At 37.6% G+C, this 21297-nt stretch overlaps 1 protein-coding gene across 19 annotated transcripts in view; it reads left to right on the top strand.

Moving 5' to 3' along the window:
• LOC105287975 (CUGBP Elav-like family member 2) overlaps positions 1 to 21297 on the top strand; it is a 457839-nt gene that overhangs the window by 419010 nt on the left and 17532 nt on the right. For 14 of the 19 annotated variants that reach the window (XM_026975347.1, XM_026975346.1, XM_026975355.1 and 11 more), the window contains 5 exons: positions 13635 to 13840; positions 15848 to 15976; positions 16508 to 16784; positions 18189 to 18281; positions 20502 to 20543. In XM_026975347.1, the coding sequence (XP_026831148.1) occupies positions 13635 to 13840; positions 15848 to 15976; positions 16508 to 16784; positions 18189 to 18281; positions 20502 to 20543 (747 nt within the window). The remainder of the gene's footprint in view (positions 1 to 13634; positions 13841 to 15847; positions 15977 to 16507; positions 16785 to 18188; positions 18282 to 20501; positions 20544 to 21297) is intronic. The other 5 variants (XM_026975359.1, XM_026975358.1, XM_026975353.1 and 2 more) reach the window with 3 other exon arrangements.

Below are 21297 nucleotides of genomic sequence, written 5' to 3'. Positions count from 1 at the left end.
ACGTTAGATAAGCACATTTAATGCTAAATGTACGGTGTGCATCTCTCCGATCACGCTTTATGGTTGCCATGAGTTTATTCCAACGGCGGTCAATGACGCACACGCAAGAGAAAATCGCGATAAAAGAGAGCAACAGCTGTAACGAAGAAGAGGAAAGAAAAATAAAGGAACAGTTGCTTGCAGTACTCTTGTATGTAATGCTTGTTTCACGTGGTCGATCATTGCAGCCGGTGAGCCCACGAAAATTTATCAATGGAGACCGTTATTACATTTGCGCGAGAGAGAAAGAGAACGGTTATGAGCGCGTTGATAGAAAATGAAGGCCATGACAAAACCATTTTAGCTGAGGACTACTATAATGATGCATCAATTTATTGAAATGATTCTAAGTCATCCTTCATCATTATCGATACGTTTTGCGATCAGAACGAAGATACCGTGCTCTTTATTAAGTTACTCGTCAAAATTTTTTGTTATTATTGAGTAGATTTTGTTACGTTCTATAGATTTATATTATAATTATAAAATGTAAATATAAAATATATTTATATACATATAAAATAAGATGCATTCAAAAATTGATTTTAATGTAGATTATTCTTATTTTTATATTAACGATATAGATTTTGGCTTCGCGTTTCTTTGAAATGTAGTAAAAATCAATCTCGACATAATATCGAAAGTTATAATTTCCGAATTAAAAGTAAAAGCTCATTACGAGCACGATAATTAATGAGTCACGCGTATGTCAGTTTATCTTACATCTAAAAATTCTCATCTAACAATCACATCTAATAATCTATTATATCTATCGTAAAAATCGCATCACTGTTATTTTCGTATTATAATTAGTGAAGTAAACACGCCAAAATATCTGATCGCATATTCGAAAAGGTATCTATCTTGATCTGCTCCGACAACGGTATACGATATACTGTTATTCTTAAATGGTAATTCATCGTTGATAAAAGCGTACTAAATACAAAAATATAGGACTCGTCTAGTAGCGATAACAATTAATGAGATGTTGCGTTTAAGTTGACGGTGACGGCCGATCTTTAGTTGTGGCCTTCCTGATATATGCGAGTGCAAATTACGCAACGGTCGTCTAAACGTTCACATTATGATGCACTTGACGAGGGCAATCATTATAAATTCAGTATGCAAATGAAGTAGTCGCTGTATTTTGGGCCGCCAGCGTAGTTAACACCTACGTCCGAACGCTTCTAAGAAGACATTCTCTTTCATAAATTCCTCATGTCCACATCTTTCCTGAGAAACTTGATGCGCCATAATTATACGTATGTTCATCATTAATTTTATATCATAAGTTCTTTTAAGTTTATTGAAAGAGTGGTGCAGACATTGTATCTCTAGAAATTATTCTCTTCTCTAGAACCTGTATATCTATTTTTTCCTTTACATAAATATTAATGCTCATAAAACGCAAAATATAAGACAAATTTGTAGATAAACATGTTTTTTTTACGATCTGAAAGAAATGCTGTATACATATCTGCGATTTTTTGAATGATCCTCGGGGTTTGTCTCTTTTTTTATTATTGTGCCCCATAAACGCATAATTACTAATAACTAGAAATTACACGGGAGGCTCGCGTGGATGTTCGTTCGATCGACCCAATAACGAATGCCTGGCATTTCGACTCGGGCCGCCGACATTTCACGATCACGGTCGCGTAAACGCGCGTGCACAACCGCGCTCACTCGTAACGTAGCAAACGGTAGCAAATTGCAGGCGAGTGCAATCGCTGGCCCGATTGCGAGCCAGCTCGAGTTTACCATCGTCCGACCAAATCACGGGTGGCATGCGATTGAAAATCAGGCTGAAGGCCGCATTAACGTCAGGGCGTTAATTACGCTCCACATCATCGCGCCGTGAAAAGAATTCTCGGGGGTGTCAGCATCGCGTGCTCGCACGCGCGTTTGCACGTCGCCTTCGTTATCCAGGCAATCCTTCTGCTGGCGTAACATCCGCTGATGGAAAGAACTGCAATCTCGGCTGGCACGATGACGCCAACCTTGAAACGAACGCCAGTATACATTGATTTTCCCTACGTCCTCGTTGTTCAAGACGGTGTGAAATTCCGGGATGCGCGGTATATTATCGCCGTTCATCCTCCGCGCTCGAGAGGCAGCATCACTCTAAGGACCGACTCTCGGATCGACGTGAATTAACGCTAATCTGAAGTTAATTAATTTTCCCTCTCGGTCTACGTCATTAGCAGAGCTGCGTTGTAGAATGAGATCGACTCGACCAGAGACCGCGTATTCATATGCATTTTTCCTTAGGAATCCAATCTAAAGATTTTTTCTTCTTCTATTTATTACTTTATACGACTTTTTAAAGAAATGTCGCTTCAGCATTTTTCTTCGGAATCCTCACTCGTCATTCGTTCTGAACGTATCGCAGGTGACACATTCGATTGTAATGGATCATTGAATTCTTGTGCACGTTACGGCAGCGATATCGCTCCAAAATCGACACAGGCGATTTCTCAAACAGCTGCCGAGAAGGATGCCGCTATGGAGAGCGGTGTTCTGGAACGCAGTCCAGTTAGTGTACGCGTTGCGGGCATTATGCGTTCCGAAAATAGCCGAGCGTGGTAATCATGAATCGTTGTTTCGCGGAAGGCAATCATTCCGTTCTGTCTGCCCGAGCTGGTGTAACGCACCCGCGTCATCATCTTTTTCGCCGGACGATGCCAGAATTCGTGGCGAGCTTCATTTGCGGCTACGCCGCGTGCGAAGCGCACGAGACTGCACAGTATCCTTGAATACATTCGTTCGTAATGCTGTTTTCAACCTGCGCAAAACAACGCCTCGCGGCCACTTGCGTAATACCATGTGCAAGCGTAAACGTGATCTCGACAGCGACGGTAATCCACGGAACAATTACTAGAATATCGCGCCTGGAGATTTTCCGACGTCCAAAACTTCCGGGTGTATTGCGTTTTACATAAACGTCTTTAATCTTCTGTAAGTCTCACGTAAAATCATTATTGTCCGTTAATCCCAAAATGTCATATTGAACTTTGTTTTTTAAACTATTTTAAATTATTAGTATGTTTTATTACAATCACATTTTCCAAACTTCTGTAGTATTTTCGATGATTATTATAATATTAGAATATTTTTTTATGTTTACTGCTGCATAGAAATACCTATACATAAAAATATATGTGAAAATGTGAATATTTGAAGTTTTCTTCGTTATGAAAATCTCTTCCTTTTGGCGGAGCAGCAAATGTATGTCGAAAATGTATAAAAGTCAGACAATTCAAAGCGCAAAGAAATATATTCAAGAAATTCGCGGCATTTCTCCATGTCTGCGCATTGTACTGGCAGATATATTTGAAGTCACGACGAAATCGTATCCTTCAAAGGCAAGCTGGCTTTTAATGATCGCAACGAGCGAAGCGAAGTATGATCACAGCATGTAAACGATATTCCAAAGTAATTTTAGTCGTCGCGAATATAAAATTGGTAACCACACCAATCTCGATATTAAAAATATCGTATTATCATACGCAAAGGACTTTGTGACGCGTATTCTTGCAATCTGCCAGAAATATTTAAAATACTCGCATTTCATAAATTAGCAAGCTCATAACTGTAACTTTATTTAGTCTGCAAATATTACATTGATCTCACAATCAGAGGTATACACAAACATGTCCAGGAAAACAGCAACCTTCATAATTACAAGTATCAAAAATCGTTTTCGATTAAATTTAATCGAATCTACTGCAATCTGGCAGGCCTGTAAATAGCTGAATCATAACTAACATTAAGTGATAAAAGGATCACAAAAATTACTTCTTCGATAGGAACGTCTGAAGAAGTACATATAACAATTATTCATCAAAGACCTCCGTAAGACAATTACAAAACCTTGTACATTTTTCAAATCTAGTCGTACACGAATTCGTATGCACCAATCACGTAATCGCGGTACTAGGTAAACAAAGAGAGAGAGAGAGAAAGTATCGAAGGTAATTTCGGTCGATGAGAAAAGGGTACCAAGCCGGGTAAAGTGGATAGTAACGGCACGAGTCTCGGTGCTCGTGCAAAGAAGCTGCCTACGCGAAGGGAGAGCTCGAGATCGTATCGCGAAGAAAGAGAACGTTTCTCCTCTCGACCTGGGGACCGGAGATTTCACTCGAGTGAACCCCGACGATGCCGTTTGTACCGAATCGAGTCGAGGAGCCGGCTTGAGCTTTTCCCTCGTCCGCCGACGTTACATCGCGGCGAACGGTTTCGCAGAAACCGGCGGCCATCCGGTTGCGCAAGACGGGATTGCGATTACTCGCTGGCTAGGCTTCTCCGCTCATTACCAGCGTGTGCCCTGCAAGATGGTACCGTATGGTGGGTTAGCCGCGTGCCGTTGTGCACTGTTGTGCGGATAAATATGTAGTTTCCCGAGTGCAGCGTGAAATGGCTACCTGCGGTAACCCACTTACCGGTTTGACAAGCTGTGCACATCTGTGCACGACGACAGTGACACGGCTCTAGACTCGGATGTACCCTGGATGCATCGCCGAAGTCCCCAGTTTTTAAGCGCGCCCGAGGAAATGCGACGAGGAAGATGAATGATTCTGCAATGATGGAGTATGAGCTAGTCGACCGTGTAGATTTAGCAAATCAGAGCTTTGGCACTGGTCCAGTTCTTTAAAAATCAATTCCGCAGTAATGAGACAATGTTGACTTTCCCGGGAACAAGGTAGTAAAATGGTTGATCGTGAACGCGTTCTCCAAGGAAGCTGATTTACAAATGATAGGTTTTCGTATAAAATCAATAAAGTAAAGATTACGGCGACGCAAAACGTAATAATTGTATAAGTATATATATTTTTTATTCATAATAATTATTTTGTACGAAACTGGCTTATATAAATGCGCTAGTATGCATTTAACGTCATGTTATCTTCTGACTGCAATATAGGCGCGCACCTCGTTGTCCGTCGTCACCGTTGCGAAAGTAACTTTACGCGACTTATTTTCAACACGCTCATTTGCGCCGCGTGTGTTCGCCTTGCCCGCGAGGAATATTAGCCTCCGCTTCGAGTAGAAGCGCGCTGCGAATTCATACGTATCTATGTCGCAGCGACGTGTTACTCGGACTTTATGTAAGAACTTACGTTACAGCAGTGCATCAGCGCCATAGTACTTCTACGGTTAATTAATCGCCACCATGGGAAACATTCGTCCATCTGGCATTGTTGCGAAATCAACTTACAAGGCTTATTAATGTGATGTTCCTCGCGCGACAGTCTGTAATCTTCTTGCGGACTAAAAGTGCATTATGTAATCCATAAACGTGTCTAGATTTTTGCAACGTGTCACAACTTAACAAATTCACCCTGGACTTTGCAAGAAGAAATACAAGTTAGTTATCTCATCTATGTATATCTGCACACGTATATATCTTACATGCAATCATATACGCAATCTTAAATGCACATTAAAATGTGTAGAGAAAAACATGTAAAAACAGATGCGATTGTCGCGTTGCAATCATATCTCACATATAAATAATATATGTGTAATAACAAAGTCGCAGTGAACGCAGAAGGTTACATAACGCTCGGACTTTAGTTTTATGTCTTTTTTCTCTCGACAGGTCACGTCTCGGACACCTGTTCATTAATAATAATTCATAACAGAATGTTAAAAATAATACTTTAAGTAAATATTTTGCTGATTATTAACGTGATTATGTTGAGTTTGAATAAACTCTTATTCCAACTTGGAAGGTAATGGTCGGTAAACGTGATTAGAATTGCAGAGATAGTCTAGATAGATGTAAAGAGATTTTGTGTTGGTTCGTATTTGAAGACGATTATTTTTCCAAGATGGAAGAGATAAGGAGCAATATAGAAAAAGCTTTCGACACGGTTTCTTGATGTAGCCGCACCTTGCGTGCACTCGGCAACGCGTCGATGCGCCTATTGCAGCAAGCAGAGAACAATTACGGCTAAGCGTGTCGAGTAATTACGCGATTATCGGGACTACCGATGATTGCCCGGCAATTACGAGCTCTCGTTCGTAATTTCGTGGGCGTGAGCGAAACGGACAGCGAAGATTTCGAAGGTCGGAGAACACCTTGGAGTTAGACGTACCAGTTATGGTCGCCCATGGTGGTTCGCTCCGAGAAATGCGCCCGCTGACCCGCGTTTTACATATTCATGCACGGGTTTTGCACGGCAACATGCATATGATAAGCACACGTAGTCAAAGATTAACGCTGTTGTATGCCTGGGGGGCTTTAGACGTATGGTAACGGCAGGGGAAATTGTTTTGATTGTTAAAAAAAAATCATTGCATCGTTTTTATCAAAGTATTAGAACATAAATCTTTGAAACAATCTATATGTAATAATTATATATATAAATATATAATAAAGGCCTGGTAAACGCTTTCTTCGTATCATAAAGCAAGTGAAGTGTTTTATGATGATTGCAGGTTTCATTGTTCGTGATTCCATTCTTCTCTCGTCCCTCTTGATGTATTTTCTTTGAGTATGATAATATGTCTCTTGTTTTTGCAATAAAAGAGTAGTTGTTAAGTAAACAATATCTCGCGCTTGATTTATGTAACTCTGAGAAGTTTAATAGATTTGCAACAGCTGCATGTACGTGTGAAGTACTTGGATTAATTTGCGTGTCATTTGTGAGCTTGAATCCTACGCTGGAAAGAGTTTGTAGGAATGAATAATAATCTAGAATAATCTATCTCTTTGATATAAGTGTCAGATACGTTTCCTTGTTCTAAGGCTTTCAATGTATAATGAAGTTTTCTTATCCACAAATACTCGATGTTGATGTTTTGCATACAGATCAAGCAACAATGTAAATATTAATCATTATGCAAATCTGTGCTAGAATATCGAGGTTGTACTATCAGTTTCTTTAGAAGTTTGTGCGATTAGTCCTCCTATTCAATGCCAGTCCATCGCAAGCGAGTAAATGAGGAAAAAAAGATCCGATCACGTCTGTTGTGCAGATGCAGTTTCAGTAACAATAAAACGCAGCAACGCAAAACTTACGAGTAAACAACACCTATAACTGCAAAATTAAATTCGCAAGATTAGAAATCACATTCATAGGAAGTGAATTAAGCTTATAATGAGGAATTTATTATACATTCATAGCACTTTATATTTCGCATTTGCTCCAAAAGCGAGAAATTCTATAATTCTGTCATGGATTTAATTTGCAAATAGCGTGATACATGTATATTTATTGCTTTTAAGAGAACTTTGCATATTCTTATTTTAATGTACTAGAATTATATTTAAATTATTTAAGTCCATCCATTTATTAAGTCCAACTATTCAATTTAAATTATTGAAAGTCCAACCACATTTTTACTTGGATTTTTTTAATTCCAATGCTAATATCTATCTATTATGTTAAAAAGTATTATACAAGACCTGCGTGTATATTATAGCTACTATTTCGTAAAAGTCATGGTAAACGATGTCAATGTAGAAAATTACTTTAAGAAAGTATTTGAAAAGTCGTCTTTGTTGTCGTGGCGTCTCAAGGCTCTTGAAAGTAATCAATTTCGTATGCAAAGAACGTTTCGGGGTTTCTCAGATAAAAAGGAACGAGTAAATATGCGTGCGTTGACGATTTTACGAGAAGAAGTATGTTTGAAAGTAGAAGTAAAATGCTAGTCACATTATAAAACACTACGTAATTTGAAGAAAGCAAGATTTACAATAATGAAAATTAACTTGATAATAATGGTTTCAATAAATCTAAAGCATTTTAGACAATATAATAATTTAAGATTAAATAAAAAGAGAAATCTAATATTTCTGTCATCATTTTGTATTATTTTAAACTTTCACAGATCATTAGATTATATTTAAAAAAATCTTTTTCAAATATATCAAATACAAGAAAATAAATTTTTCATATAGGAAGAAAAAATCGATAATTTAAATAAAAAGACGTAATTATGAAGAAGCGTTAAACGGAATGAGTCATACATCAAAAACAGGAAGTCTCCAGCGGTACACGGATGTATAGGAAACAAGGATAGCATAATGGACATAGCTTCGACGATAGCAACTAACCGGAAGCAACGGGACACCGGATCCCATACAAATGCCCAATTAATGTACTCCGCTTACGGGTCTTCAGTCTACGGGTATAAACGTAACATTGATAAATTTCGTCCTCATATGTGTATATGAGGCGTCATTCGTATCTCCAGATTTACAAATTTTATATATAAAACTTCATGAATGTCATTTGGTAAAGGACTAATTTTACAAATCCCATGAACCGAGCGCACTGCACGCCGCATATGTGCGAACGTGACAATTTAATTAACACAGCCAATTCTCGTTCCTTAAAAGAAGTACGTGGCCTAAAAACTGGTGTACTAAGAGAGAAGTATGTACAAATGCACCCGTGAACACAAAACAGTGATAAAATTTTAATTCTCTTTAGTACTCATCGATTGCAAGAGGCCAGTGCAGACAATTATTAATAATTCATAGAATGGAAAACGATTATGCGGCTCCAAGAAAAAAATTTTTAATTAAAAGTCACGGTTGAGAAGCTATTCCGCCATACAGACGGCGGTATAATTTCAAGTACAGCATCGTAAGAAGACCCCACCCATAAGATTGTCCTGAGATACTTTGCAAATATTTGGATAACTTTCAGGGAAACATTTCGAATTTAAATCTGAACCGAATAACGAAAAAATTAAAGATATTCTAATTATGTGCTTCTTTTTTGTGTTTTTAGTGCTTTTTGACACGCATAATTCATGTTTTTATATGAATCACATAGTTATTATAATTTTAATCTTATAAAAGCAGAGAGACTTGATAAATCTTGATTCAAGCGTTACACGATTTTCGCGAATTAATCATATATTAAATTTCTATATGTAACACATTTATTTATTTTTACAACTTGCTGTTAAAGACAAACGAAATTAATTTGACATATAGTTCCGTTTCAAAGTTGAAAATAATCCGGAAAGAGTTAGGGATTGCTTTATTTTCGTTGGTGCCTACTATGTTTTCTTGATTCTAAAGTCTCATTTGGATAACACAGTGGAGGGTCTTTGACAAACGAGACAGTGATCTTAGAAAACGAATTCTGACGGAAATCAAAGAGCTGTGCTTCCGGCGATGCGTATCGAGCAACGACTCGTTTTCTCGGAAAGGCGCATCGAAACGCCTCCCAGCGAAATTCCGGTGCTCCCTCGCCTGTTCGCATTTGCATGCACGATCCTAATCTCGCGCTGGTCTTTTTCCTCGGGCTGTAAGAGAGCGTTGGTTCATTCGCGATGTCTCGCGCTCGGATGCATCGCGCCGCGAAAAAAAAGCAGAATCGAGCAAGGAACGACGATGAGGAAAAGGCTGCTGGTCGCGTATCGTAGCATGAGAATCGATCTGAAATGCCTGCTTTGGGAATTCGACGAAAAACTTATGACGTTCGCAGGATTCGCGATTTAATTGCACGAATTGTGAGTGGACCCGCGTAAAAGGAGATCGAATCGAGCAGGAACGACCGCACTGGCCACCCGCTAGCCACGAATGTTTTGTTTGTGGATATCGAGTACTCGTATTTGTGCATCGAGTAAACCTTGCCTCACGAACACGAGGAAAGTGCAAAATTATTATCGACATTGACTGATCCAGACGGAACCGATAGTTGCCATCCGCCACGAGATATTTACGGCGTATCGTTATTTGTTTAGTATGCAACCCGATCTTATAAAGCTCGATCGATTGAGGGCGCGTGATACTTTGATGCATATATCCTGCAACGACGTGCCGCAGACATTCTAACGGAATATTCGGTGCGATGCAAACATTCCGACAGTCGCGATCTGCATCTCATATCCGACTGCATGATCTGACGCTACATCGTATCTAGTTTGCACGAGAATTACATTACAAATGCAGTTACAGAAGGCTAGTGCTCCTGTATGGCGCGTTGCTATTTTATTTCCGCGATAATAACCTCGCGTATCGAAATATAATTACATTGAGCTCGATATTGTCTTGATTGTAGCCTGATAAAGGGAGAGCTTATTATTATCAATATAATACATATAATATATATGTATAATAAAGTATATAATACATGAATGATTAATAGAATCTAGATAAGATAATCCGACCATGTTTAATTTAATAATTAATTGGTGATAGAAAATTAGTGATGATAACACAAATCGCCCAGAAACATTGCAACATGTGTTACAACTCCACAAATTGAGTATAATAATTAATATGAAATAAACAAAGAAAATTAAGTTATTAGTCATATCATTGACTGGTATTTAGACAAACGTATCATGAGATATCATCCACGCAACGCTCGATTTACGAATTAATTTGTTCTAAATCGCTTTTTAATCATCGGCTATGCAAATCCTCCTCTCTCAATCCATTCGGGTAATAATTCGATTTTTGCTTTTCCGTCAAGCACACTTCTCTCAGATTTCTCTCGTGTGTGAATTAAATCGACGATGCCACAAGACGGCTCGTGTCCGCCTTCCTTATTTCCTGACCGACCGCGACTCCACCCCTAATCGATCCCCGAGTATTCGATACGTTGGCCTTTGCATGCGGATAATACCCATCCCTCTCGATCGCGGCAGGCGGAAAATTTCGGTCCGTTCACAAGGAAGAGGGAAGCACCTTCGGTATTTAATAAACATTCCGCGAGGGCCGCAGTTTCGCTGGAACGTGGGAAAAGAGGGGTTTGGGAGAGGGAGAATTTGTCTTCCGCCCCCGGCCGGCTGCCTTTTTACACCGTATTTTCCTCGCGAAAGGAAAGGGCGCGCGGGTTTAAAATTTTCATTCGATTTCCACGGGAAATCCGATCCGTCAGCGGCAACCGCGGGCATCCGGTCGCTAGGGGTTGCGAAATTAATTAAATCGTTAACTGCGGATGAGTTTGCCGTGGCCCGGCTCGACATATCCGGCGCTCTTTCCGTCCTTACCGCCGTTCCTCGCAGCACAAATCAACCCCCGGATGAACTCCCTTAATCCTCAAACCTCGGTATTTTTTTGCTATCTCTTTTCCATTTTTTTTGAACATTTGGGTTATATACGACCCTTTGAATACAACTCGTTAAACTTGTTAAGGATTGCAAACGCAAAGGGTTACATCATTGTCAGGGAGAGTTTTCGTTTGGATAGGTTAAATTAGCATAGCAAACAAATTCTTTTAAAAGGACCGCGTTTTCGAATTTACAATTACTCGGAAATGAGTATCACTATGACGATGTTACCGGTGCAAAATCGACTGAAATGGTGGAGAATGAAGTCGCATATAATCATAAACAATAACGCAATATTGAATGTAACGCTAACGTTATGGTTTTAATGCTAAATTTGTTGTAAGTACGCATTATTATTATTGTCATCAGTATCCAAACGCAAATAGGAACAATTTTGAAATTATATTTTAAAACAGCATATACTTTATTATCAGTATCTCTTATCATACTTTTCTGTTGTAAAACGAGTATGACAAAATATAATCATGGTATCATTTGCCAGCATCATGGACCATAATTATTTGCACATGAAGCGTATTGATGATCTTCAGAAACATGATCACATGCAATCATACCATACGAATTCGATATCAACTTCTATGGATACATCATGTACACTATAAATCTATGTATGCTCGATTTCAATTTGCACTAGTGTAGCTGCACACAGCTTGAAACGCAGCATCGTATTCCTTTGATATCACACGAATTGGATTGAACAACATTTAACAGCGAGTCGCAATTTTCATGTATTATCGTTATATATATAGTTCGTTCTTTTGTTGGCCATTTGATTTGCAAAGCTCAATATTAATACGTTAGTTTACATTATTAATGCTTCGAAATATTCATTAATTTGACGCGAATCACTGTCCAATATCTAATACAGATGACCTAAAATTATGCGATATAGTAATGTAAATAATGATACAAATAGAAATTTAATCTTTATCGCATGATTTGTTAATGTGTAACTCGCATGTTGAAGCTCGTTTGAAAATAACAAATAGATCTCTTGGAAAAGGGAACATTACTGTCATAGCGATAAGCACATAGTAAATATTGATAATCAATAAAATATGTATGCATGTACACAATCCTATAATAATGTATGTAATTTTAATAATTTCTCATCAATTTAAAAAATATCAAATATCAAGACCAGAAGGAATTGATATCACGTAAATTCGAATTGCACAACAAAAATCTGTGTAAGACATGATGAAACTTGACATAAGATTAAATTTTCTTTTCCTGATTCGTCGGTTTTTACGCATTCCGGAAATTAGCGTTAACACCGAGAAGATTCATCGGAGAAGTGAACACGCATGACAGACGCGATGAAAGAAACGAAGAGAGATAAATCGACTCAACTCAAGAGATAGATCTGAGTGTTTTGTCTAGTCTATCTCCCGCGACGCCGAATTTACATAAGCGGCTTTCCTCCGGACGGAGCTTTTCTGCCAGTCCTAAACAAATATTGACCAGGTCGCCTCCTTTAGCGGTCGCTACCATCATCAAATGGTCCATCGTTGACCACCGTCCGCATTATCGGTAAACGCTTATTAAGCGGTGGGCGACATGGGAAATCATGATGTCACTCGCGGCCTCGCCTCGAGACGATGTAAGTCAAAGTTTAAGAGCGACATTATGTCGTATCGTAAAAAGAACACTTGTCTCTTCGATTAATTGATACCATCACTTGCGGCCAAGAATATTAGATTGCAATCGCTAAGCTTTAATTGCGAAACATTAGCTTCGTTCATTGTCACAAAACATGTCATATTAATGATGATTGATTGTGAATATCATCCAAAAACATTTTACGGAAAATTAATTGGAAAGTATAATTAGCCAGAGTAAAAAAGAACCAAGGAGTAATGATGCAATTTCTTCAATTTTACTAAAAGTTTTATTAGTTTTATTTTACGTTTATTTATTTTATTTTCAACATCATCAACAGCATTATCATCTTCATTAAATATTATATTAGTCTTATTTTATTAAAGGAAGTCTACTAAAAAAAGAACTTTTTTTATATTTAATAATTTCAAGCGATTTGCATGATTTTACTATATAAACTTCATATCTGAAGGATTCAATGCTTATTAATTCAATGCTTCTTAACTGACGCGATCGTAAAATTAGAAATTCAATTTGAAGGATAGCATTGTTTGTATTATTTGCATGAATCCGAGAAAAAAGGGTAATAAAAATGTCTTTACTCGCTTGTAAGACGCGCAATAAAACTGAGCAATGCGTTTAATTTATCCGCCACGTAATTCCACGCGGAGCGTTTCGTATATTCTTGCTAATAGGACTATGATATAGCTATGCAAACCACTCGATTTTACGATTAACCAGTCAGATATGTCTCTGACTAATTGTGTAATCATACATGATGAATAATTATTTACATGTTATCTTGAAGACAATCGCTATGCGATGCTATCATCAAAATATCAGGAATGCGTATGAATGTTACGATACTCGCATACATCTTCTTTTCGTGCATCGATGAGATACCACTTGAAATTTCCATTAAGGAAAGTTATATTGTATTGTTACAGAACGCAAGCTGTTTGTCGGCATGCTGTCGAAAAAGTTTACGGAGAACGACGTTAGGAACATGTTCAGCGCTTACGGGATGATCGAAGAATGCTCGGTGCTGAGGGACAGCACCGGGAAGAGTAAAGCCTGTGCCTTCGTTACCTACGCTAGTAAGCAGTATGCGATCAACGCTATCAAAGCTCTGCATCATTCCCAGACAATGGAGGCAAGTATAATTATATAAATAGCAGGGTAGTGGGAACGAATGAATGGAAGGGGGGACAAAGTATGTAACGTTTGTAGCATTTTGGACTTTATTCTGGTAATCGCAAAACTTTTCCAACGAAAATAATTTGAAACTTACAAAAATGAATATTTACAAAAATGTGGTAGACGTTATTCAATCAGTTGCTTTTTTAGATATATCGATCGATAATTTCGTTCATGAGCCTTTTATCATCAGATTTTTCACATACTCTGCGATTGAAGATAATAGCACAGTTTGACTAGAGATCATGAGTAGCTTGACGCGCAATTCACTCTCGCATTTGTCTCGTGAGAAAGAACAAGGCCTCGAAGATTTGTCCGATCATTTATAAACGCAGAAAACTGTGTCGTAAAGGGACTAAAGGAGATAGCGATGCAATGTGGATCATTGAGTGTTCGTGGCTCGTTTCTTTTCGTGACGATTCAACGTTAGCCGTCAGATGTATTGGCTCGATGCCACTGTCATCCGACGAAACATTCGTGTGCACACATCTCGGTTACTCACCTCGGTGATATACCAATTTAACTCGCGGTAACTAAAACCGAGCAAGTAAAGATGGCCGAACTGACCGACACGTTGGCGATTCTAAGCTCGCCGAGACTTTCCGTCTTCCTCTTTCTTTCTCTTTCTTGTCTGTTACGCTCTTGAGCTTTCTAAGCTTCCGCGAATGCTAGAATAGGTATGGACAGATAAATGTTAACTGTTACCGGATCTCTTTGTTCTGTATCATTCGCGAAATAAAGTTGTGAGTTACTAGTATCGATTAGAAGTGTAGATTTAAGGGATATAGATCATTAGAGCATGGATCCACCCTCTTCTAATCTCACATATTTTTAAAATAAACAATTAGTGAATCTTGAATCGACTTGTAATTTCCCGAAAAATCTGGCAAAATATCTATAGAAAAAAACTTTTTAAAATGTCTTTTTCTCTAAAAAATATTGATTTTTGCTATGTTTATATTTGATTCACTTCGTCATGTAGATGTTTAAATATTTTTAACATTTCCATGTGCTATGGTGTATTATAAATTCACAATCATTCATATTGTATCATTTTTCCGTAGTCATAAAGAGAAGAAAGAGAAGAAAGAGCTGTAAAGAGAAGAATAAGTTTTTTATTACTCCTATCCGATGGGCATCAAGATCTTCTGCCTTTTGTTATGCTCTACATAGTAGTCTATGGTTATATTAGCCATTGCACCATTTTAGCTCGGCAATACAAGATTTTATACATATAGATATTTAATGGTAACAGCAACCACCTCACGAGATACAGCCGTTGTTTCTATAGAATGACTCGACTCGTCCTGGCGATGGTACGCCTATGCAACGTACTATTTCGAATGGTAAAAGCGAGCCGTGCCAAGGCATGCGGGCATGAGGGCAATTCCACTTTAATATCACGAATATTTCCGGCAGTAGGTTCTTCGAACTTGCTCGTTCGTCGCTACCGGCGCAACCGGCACGCCAATTTCACGTCTACGATTGCATGCGCATTATGTGTGGTGCATCGACCTCGCAATTCGCGTGTACCGTCCCATGGTCGAACGGGTATCCGTTTCCCCCAATGTAATGCCTGATCGCCAGTAAATCCGTTCTCACGCCAATGTTGAACTTGGACTTGAACCAATAGCACATCGGGCGGGGTGGAATGTGCGGCTTAGGCGCGAAACGACGCTTGATAGCTCGGAAGTATGGTAGATGCTTGTGAATGATGAGAGAGATGGCAAGCTGTACTAGAAACTTTTTCAAGAATTTGATTGAACAGAAAACAAGTTTCTTCCAAGTATCCTGAAAAACGTTGATCGTTCTCAATTATCGCGGTATCAATGCTCGATTGTGTTTCACGTGCCAAGATATTGGTCATTCAGATCAAGACAGTGATATCAATATCAACAATTTTTTTCTACGTTTCACGTCTCGTTTACGATTACGTAGTACTAACGTGTCATTCAATTTTCAGGGCTGTTCGTCGCCGTTAGTCGTAAAATTCGCCGACACGCAAAAGGAGAAGGACCAGAAGAGGATGCAGCAACTGCAGTCGAATCTCTGGAATATCGCGGGAGTCAACATCACGCCGCATTATCTGGCTGTACGTATACTTAATATTTTACAATGAAAGCTCTTTGGCCGGTATCAAAGATTCTATTTGCATCGTGAACGAGGATACTCTTCATGGCTCCGTCGTTTCATCGTCTTACACTCGTATGCATTATTTAGTCTTTGAGACCTACTATACGGCGGCCTCAATTTTGTTATGCAAAATATATGTAAAAGAAAGAATCGAGACTTTTTCGAAGACTCGTATCCTCCGAATATGCGGTCAAACATGTAAGGCCTTTGTTCCCATTGAACGTTTCATGAGGTTTGCATAAAACTCTACAGGCATATTCTTCGGCGAGTTTGCAATCAATATTTTTCTTTTTTTTGTGATCGAGAATTTTATGAAAAGCCTGATTAGCAGAAATCTAATAGTACTTAATATTCTTGTAGAAAAAGATCCTAAACTTTCAATAATTATTAAAGAGAATTTCCGCTTTCTAGCAAATACCGCATATAAGATTAGATGAAGTTCTCGAGCATGATTGACGATGGATGACGAAAATGACATTTGTGTCCTCAGAATGACGCGCATACCCTGGCGCCCGCGTCATTGCAGCTGCTGCAGCAGTTGCAGGCGACAACGAGCGCCGCGACTCCAGTAGCTGCAAATGCGGGGGCGGCGAATGCGTTGTCGAATGTGCAACATCAGTTGCTGCTGCAACAACACCTTGGCCTTGGGGCAGCAACACCCGCGCACGCGGCGCCTCCCGCTGTACCCAGCCCGGCGGAGATCAACCCCGCAAATCTGCAAAGCCTGGCAACCCTCGCGTCCCTGAGTAACACCGCTGGTGAGTATGGTCAGTGTCGATTTAGTTTTTTATACATTTTTATTTCTGCACTTCTTTGTGTTCGCGACTGTGAGTTGAATCAAATTAGCAAGTGTCCGATTTTAGACGAGATTGAAAACTCACATCTTATGGATATTTTTGATTATTCATTGAATCATTCATAGTCTTATTTAATATACTTAAAATATTTATGATCTGTTTGCTTCGTACTTGCATTTTATTAGATTGGTGCATAAGTTTTTGCAGATGGGTCGATGAATGGATCGTCTCAAAAGATGACTCCTTTTTTCGACATGATATTGGCATGTTGCCAGAAAAAATTATAGAAAAAAGTCATAAAAAACGATGGAAAATACTTTGATTTATGTATCGAGTGTTTTATTTCAATAAAGAAAAATTGCAAAATTGGCAAGAACTTATGCATCCTGATATATAACTGTAGTATAAATGATAACAAAATAAATATTTGTGTCAAAAGTTTTTTCTTTTGTTGAGATGTGACTGGTGTACGAGATGCTTAAATTTATTTCCTTCGAATACACATGATTAACTTTGGTATATCATGTTTTGACCTCATTTTACACTAGTTTCTTATACTTGTGAAATAATTTCTTCACAAGCAAGTTATTAAGTTAAGTTAAAATGGAAATTTTAGTACGGACTAGTCTAAATAAATAATTCATCTCGTGCGCGACGATTCATGTTTGCTCAAAGATGTGTCAGCTGTGTGTCATTATTCTATAAATCTTGATCGATCCGCTATTGCCAGAGGAACGAGATTTTATTCGTTTCCTCACTAAAATTACTCGTCCAAGCATTCATATTGGTGTCAGAATAAATTATATTATTTTGCACTTACGTTCTCCGCTCTCTGCTCTCCATGCACGATCGCATCCGATGGATCATATCTTTTCGAAAGTTATAACGAAACGTTCTGCGCCAGCTTGCCCTGCAATAATAAAATTCTACGTTTAATGGAATCGGGAAGGATGCCAGGAAATACGATGATACACGTACTCTGTCATTAACTTTTCTCTAAGATATGTGTTTACCGTTCATTGCTGCGGAACGTCACTTGACGACGTTTTCGTCATGCAATGATTTTACGTTTTACGTTGATTTTATGCGAATCAAATGACATACAATACACGTTGTCTATTTTCGGAATTCGGATTGGATGAATATTTTTTAAGACACATTCTAAATTGATCAATCTTAACAATAGTAATTAATATCTTAATATTATTAATTATAACGATTTTTTTCTATTAATTATTTCAGATTAAACATAACTTGAGCTACTTTTGCCAAACATGTCACACAAATATATTGTTCCAAAACCACCGTAGTTTATACATTTCGAGGATCGATGTAAAAGTTCTCTACAATCAATCTTGACGTATTGTGTTGCAGCGAACGCGGGCGTTTCACCGATGAGTATGCAGAATCTTGTTACCCTGGCAGCTATGACCGGTGGAAACGGCAATCTTCAAGTGTCGCCAAACAGTGAGTAGAGAATATTTTCGCCAGGCGCATGTTCAGAGAATCATCACATATTAACACGGAGCAGCAAGACAATTTGAATTGTCCGATTGCTCTTCGAATTACACTTTAGAGGAATACAACCACCGTTTTCCACTGTTCTCCCATCTAATCTAATTGTACAAAACATTTACAAATGCTTGTGCATCTCACTCGCGTCACTCGCGGTAAGCAATAAATCCGCTTGAGATTCCGAGTTTAATGATCGCATGCGTTGTTGAAATTTCAAGCGAACGGGTGAATTACCCACGCTTTTGTAGGTATGCATGGAAAACCACCTCCAAAATCGCGCCGCGATTACGGCAACGGGAATAATGTGTCGGCGTGTGCATACATGTTCTCTCACAAAGTGTATTAACAGAGTTTAACTGTAAAACGACGCGGTATGATGAGAGAACAAGATGTTCCAAGACATATCGCACTGTCATAAATAATGCATGCTGAGAATCAGTTGGGAGAAAAAATGTCCTATGAATGGGCGTGCGTTAAATTCCAGCTTTGGTAGAAATGTAGAAATTGTCTTGCATTTTCCTAAAATTAGGAAGTCTCGAAATCACTTTTATTAGATTATTAGCGCGAATTAGCAGCAACTCAAATAATTAGACAATATTGTACTTTATTGCACACTTGTTTTAACAAAACTATTACTATAATAGTATTTTTGTAAGTAATTTTGTCATATTTTACAACACATTTTGATGAAGTAATTTATACTATGAAACTTTACGATATTTTAAGTTTCCTAACTGATTTCTCAAAATGTCATTTATGTTCATAGGCTATCTAATGGGAGTATAAGTTTAATCATCGGACTTAAAGTAAATATGCAAAACATATTGTATAATTACGAAAATTGTATAGGCATATATTTTACTGAAAAGCTCAGACTGATTGTCAACTTATAATATGAATTCATGAAATGTTTTGAAAAAAATTAATTACATGTAGCATTTAGATTTTTGATTCACAATTCGAAATATTATGTTTTGCAATAAAATAAGCAAGATTATTATAATCATTTCTTTTATTTATTGAGCGAATGCGATAATGAAGCTTAATAGAATGCATAGTCATAAAATGTGATAATTAATTGAATAGTCACAAAGAGTAATGTATTAAATGAACCATGTCGAAACTTCTGGTAACCTGTATCTTCCTCGTATTGTGTGCACGTTGAATCGTGTAAATGTACAAAGTCTGCAGGTAAGATGTATATTTCCGTAGTTAATTGCGCAATTACCTCTACCATCTCTCATTCATATCCACAAAGCAAACTAACACACCTTTGTGAGTCCACGATATAGTGCTCCTTTTATGATTTATATAAAGTCAACAGAGAAAAGTAAGTCAAGTATGCAAGTTGCTTTATTGTAGTTTTTACATGCAAGGTATTATCCAAGTGCTGTTTACACAAGGATTTTTTTCAGATACTTATAAATAGTTGAGCCGCTAAAAAGTCGAAGTATAAAACAAGAATAATGATTAAGCGTATAAATTAAGAGGTCAGAAATGTGATAAAATATTTGGTAATTTAAAAAAAAGAGACTATAAATTTTGTATAACATTTTAACAAAATATTATCAATCAAATATTTTATATTTTTACCCATAATATTTTGTTACATTTTTGTTATACTTTTGCCTACATATAATTTTTTATATTAATTTACATTAATATAAAAAATATATTTTATATTAATATTTCATATTAAAATTATACGAATATTGAATTTTAAACATTTTTATCATATATTACATTTACAAACTTAAAGTTTATTTTATCGTGATTTATCGTAACTGTAATCGATATCCAAGATTATCTATATGAACTGTATCTGTATAAACTATCACAACTTTATCTTGAAAGATATTTAAGTATCAACAAAATACTCTCACAGAAGACGATTCTAATCGCATTTTAATGGGAAAGACAAATATTTCTTGCCGACGTTCCCAGCTAGCTAGCCTTGCACATTTGACTCGTTGTTAATTAATTTGACGCAAGTAAAAGCATTTGCGAGACAAGCGTATCGTTGACTTTGCAATCCCCCAGTTGCAATTAAAAACACAATGTCGGCGGCGCCCGCCGAGAAAATCCCGTCAAAGCTTCATTTTGCGGGAATATATCGTATACACATATTACTGACCCTGCTTGCTAATACCGCGAACGTGTTCTGTGTTTCAGCGTTAAGCGGCCTGGCGAATTCAACAGCAGGTATGTCGCTATGTACGTGTCGCATTGCCTGGTACAGTATTAACAATTACTAAATTAATTTCGATCATGCAAAAGGGGTCCTTAATCCTGTTGACGGTCTGATTTCCCCATTTCGCTTATTTAATAGTCCGCGTATACGTAAACGTGCGCGTGCGTGCACGTGTACCCCCCTAGTTCCCCCTGCCGAATTCTCTCACGTTCCCCTGTTTCTCTCCACATTTCAATTTCCACGACCGTACCCGAACACAACGGCGTCTTTTGCGATCACGCACCGTACGCTAGGAGATTATTCCGAATGCGAGCTATCAAAGCAGCCATGTTAATGCAATCGATTAAGCAATTAATAACCAATTACGTTTGGAGAATCAGGCATACAAGGGCTTTTCAAACAGTAAGGATCAATTCCGCTCAAATATTTCCAGTAAAACGTGATCACTTGTTTTCATCTATCAATTTCATGATGATTGATAAGTGAAATCGATTTTCGATATCTTACTTGAGAACTTCTTAAATTTTTATAATGAGATATTTTTTTGTTTAAATAAATTTATATAAATTTATTCGATTAGATAAAATTGGCATACACAAATGCTGAAAAATAAAGATTATGATATATAAAAACCATTGCAAATTTACATAAAAATATGATATGTAATATCGCATAATTTATAATCTTTTTCGCAAAAATTACAATTAAAATTTAATTAATCAAACTGTATATTATATTGCATAATAATTATTATGTAGATTTATTATGCAACGGATT

The sequence above is a fragment of the Ooceraea biroi genome, chromosome 2 (assembly GCF_003672135.1).
Source record: "Ooceraea biroi isolate clonal line C1 chromosome 2, Obir_v5.4, whole genome shotgun sequence".
NCBI lineage: Eukaryota > Metazoa > Arthropoda > Insecta > Hymenoptera > Formicidae > Ooceraea > Ooceraea biroi.
This window is presented reverse-complemented; position numbering and strand designations above follow the sequence as displayed.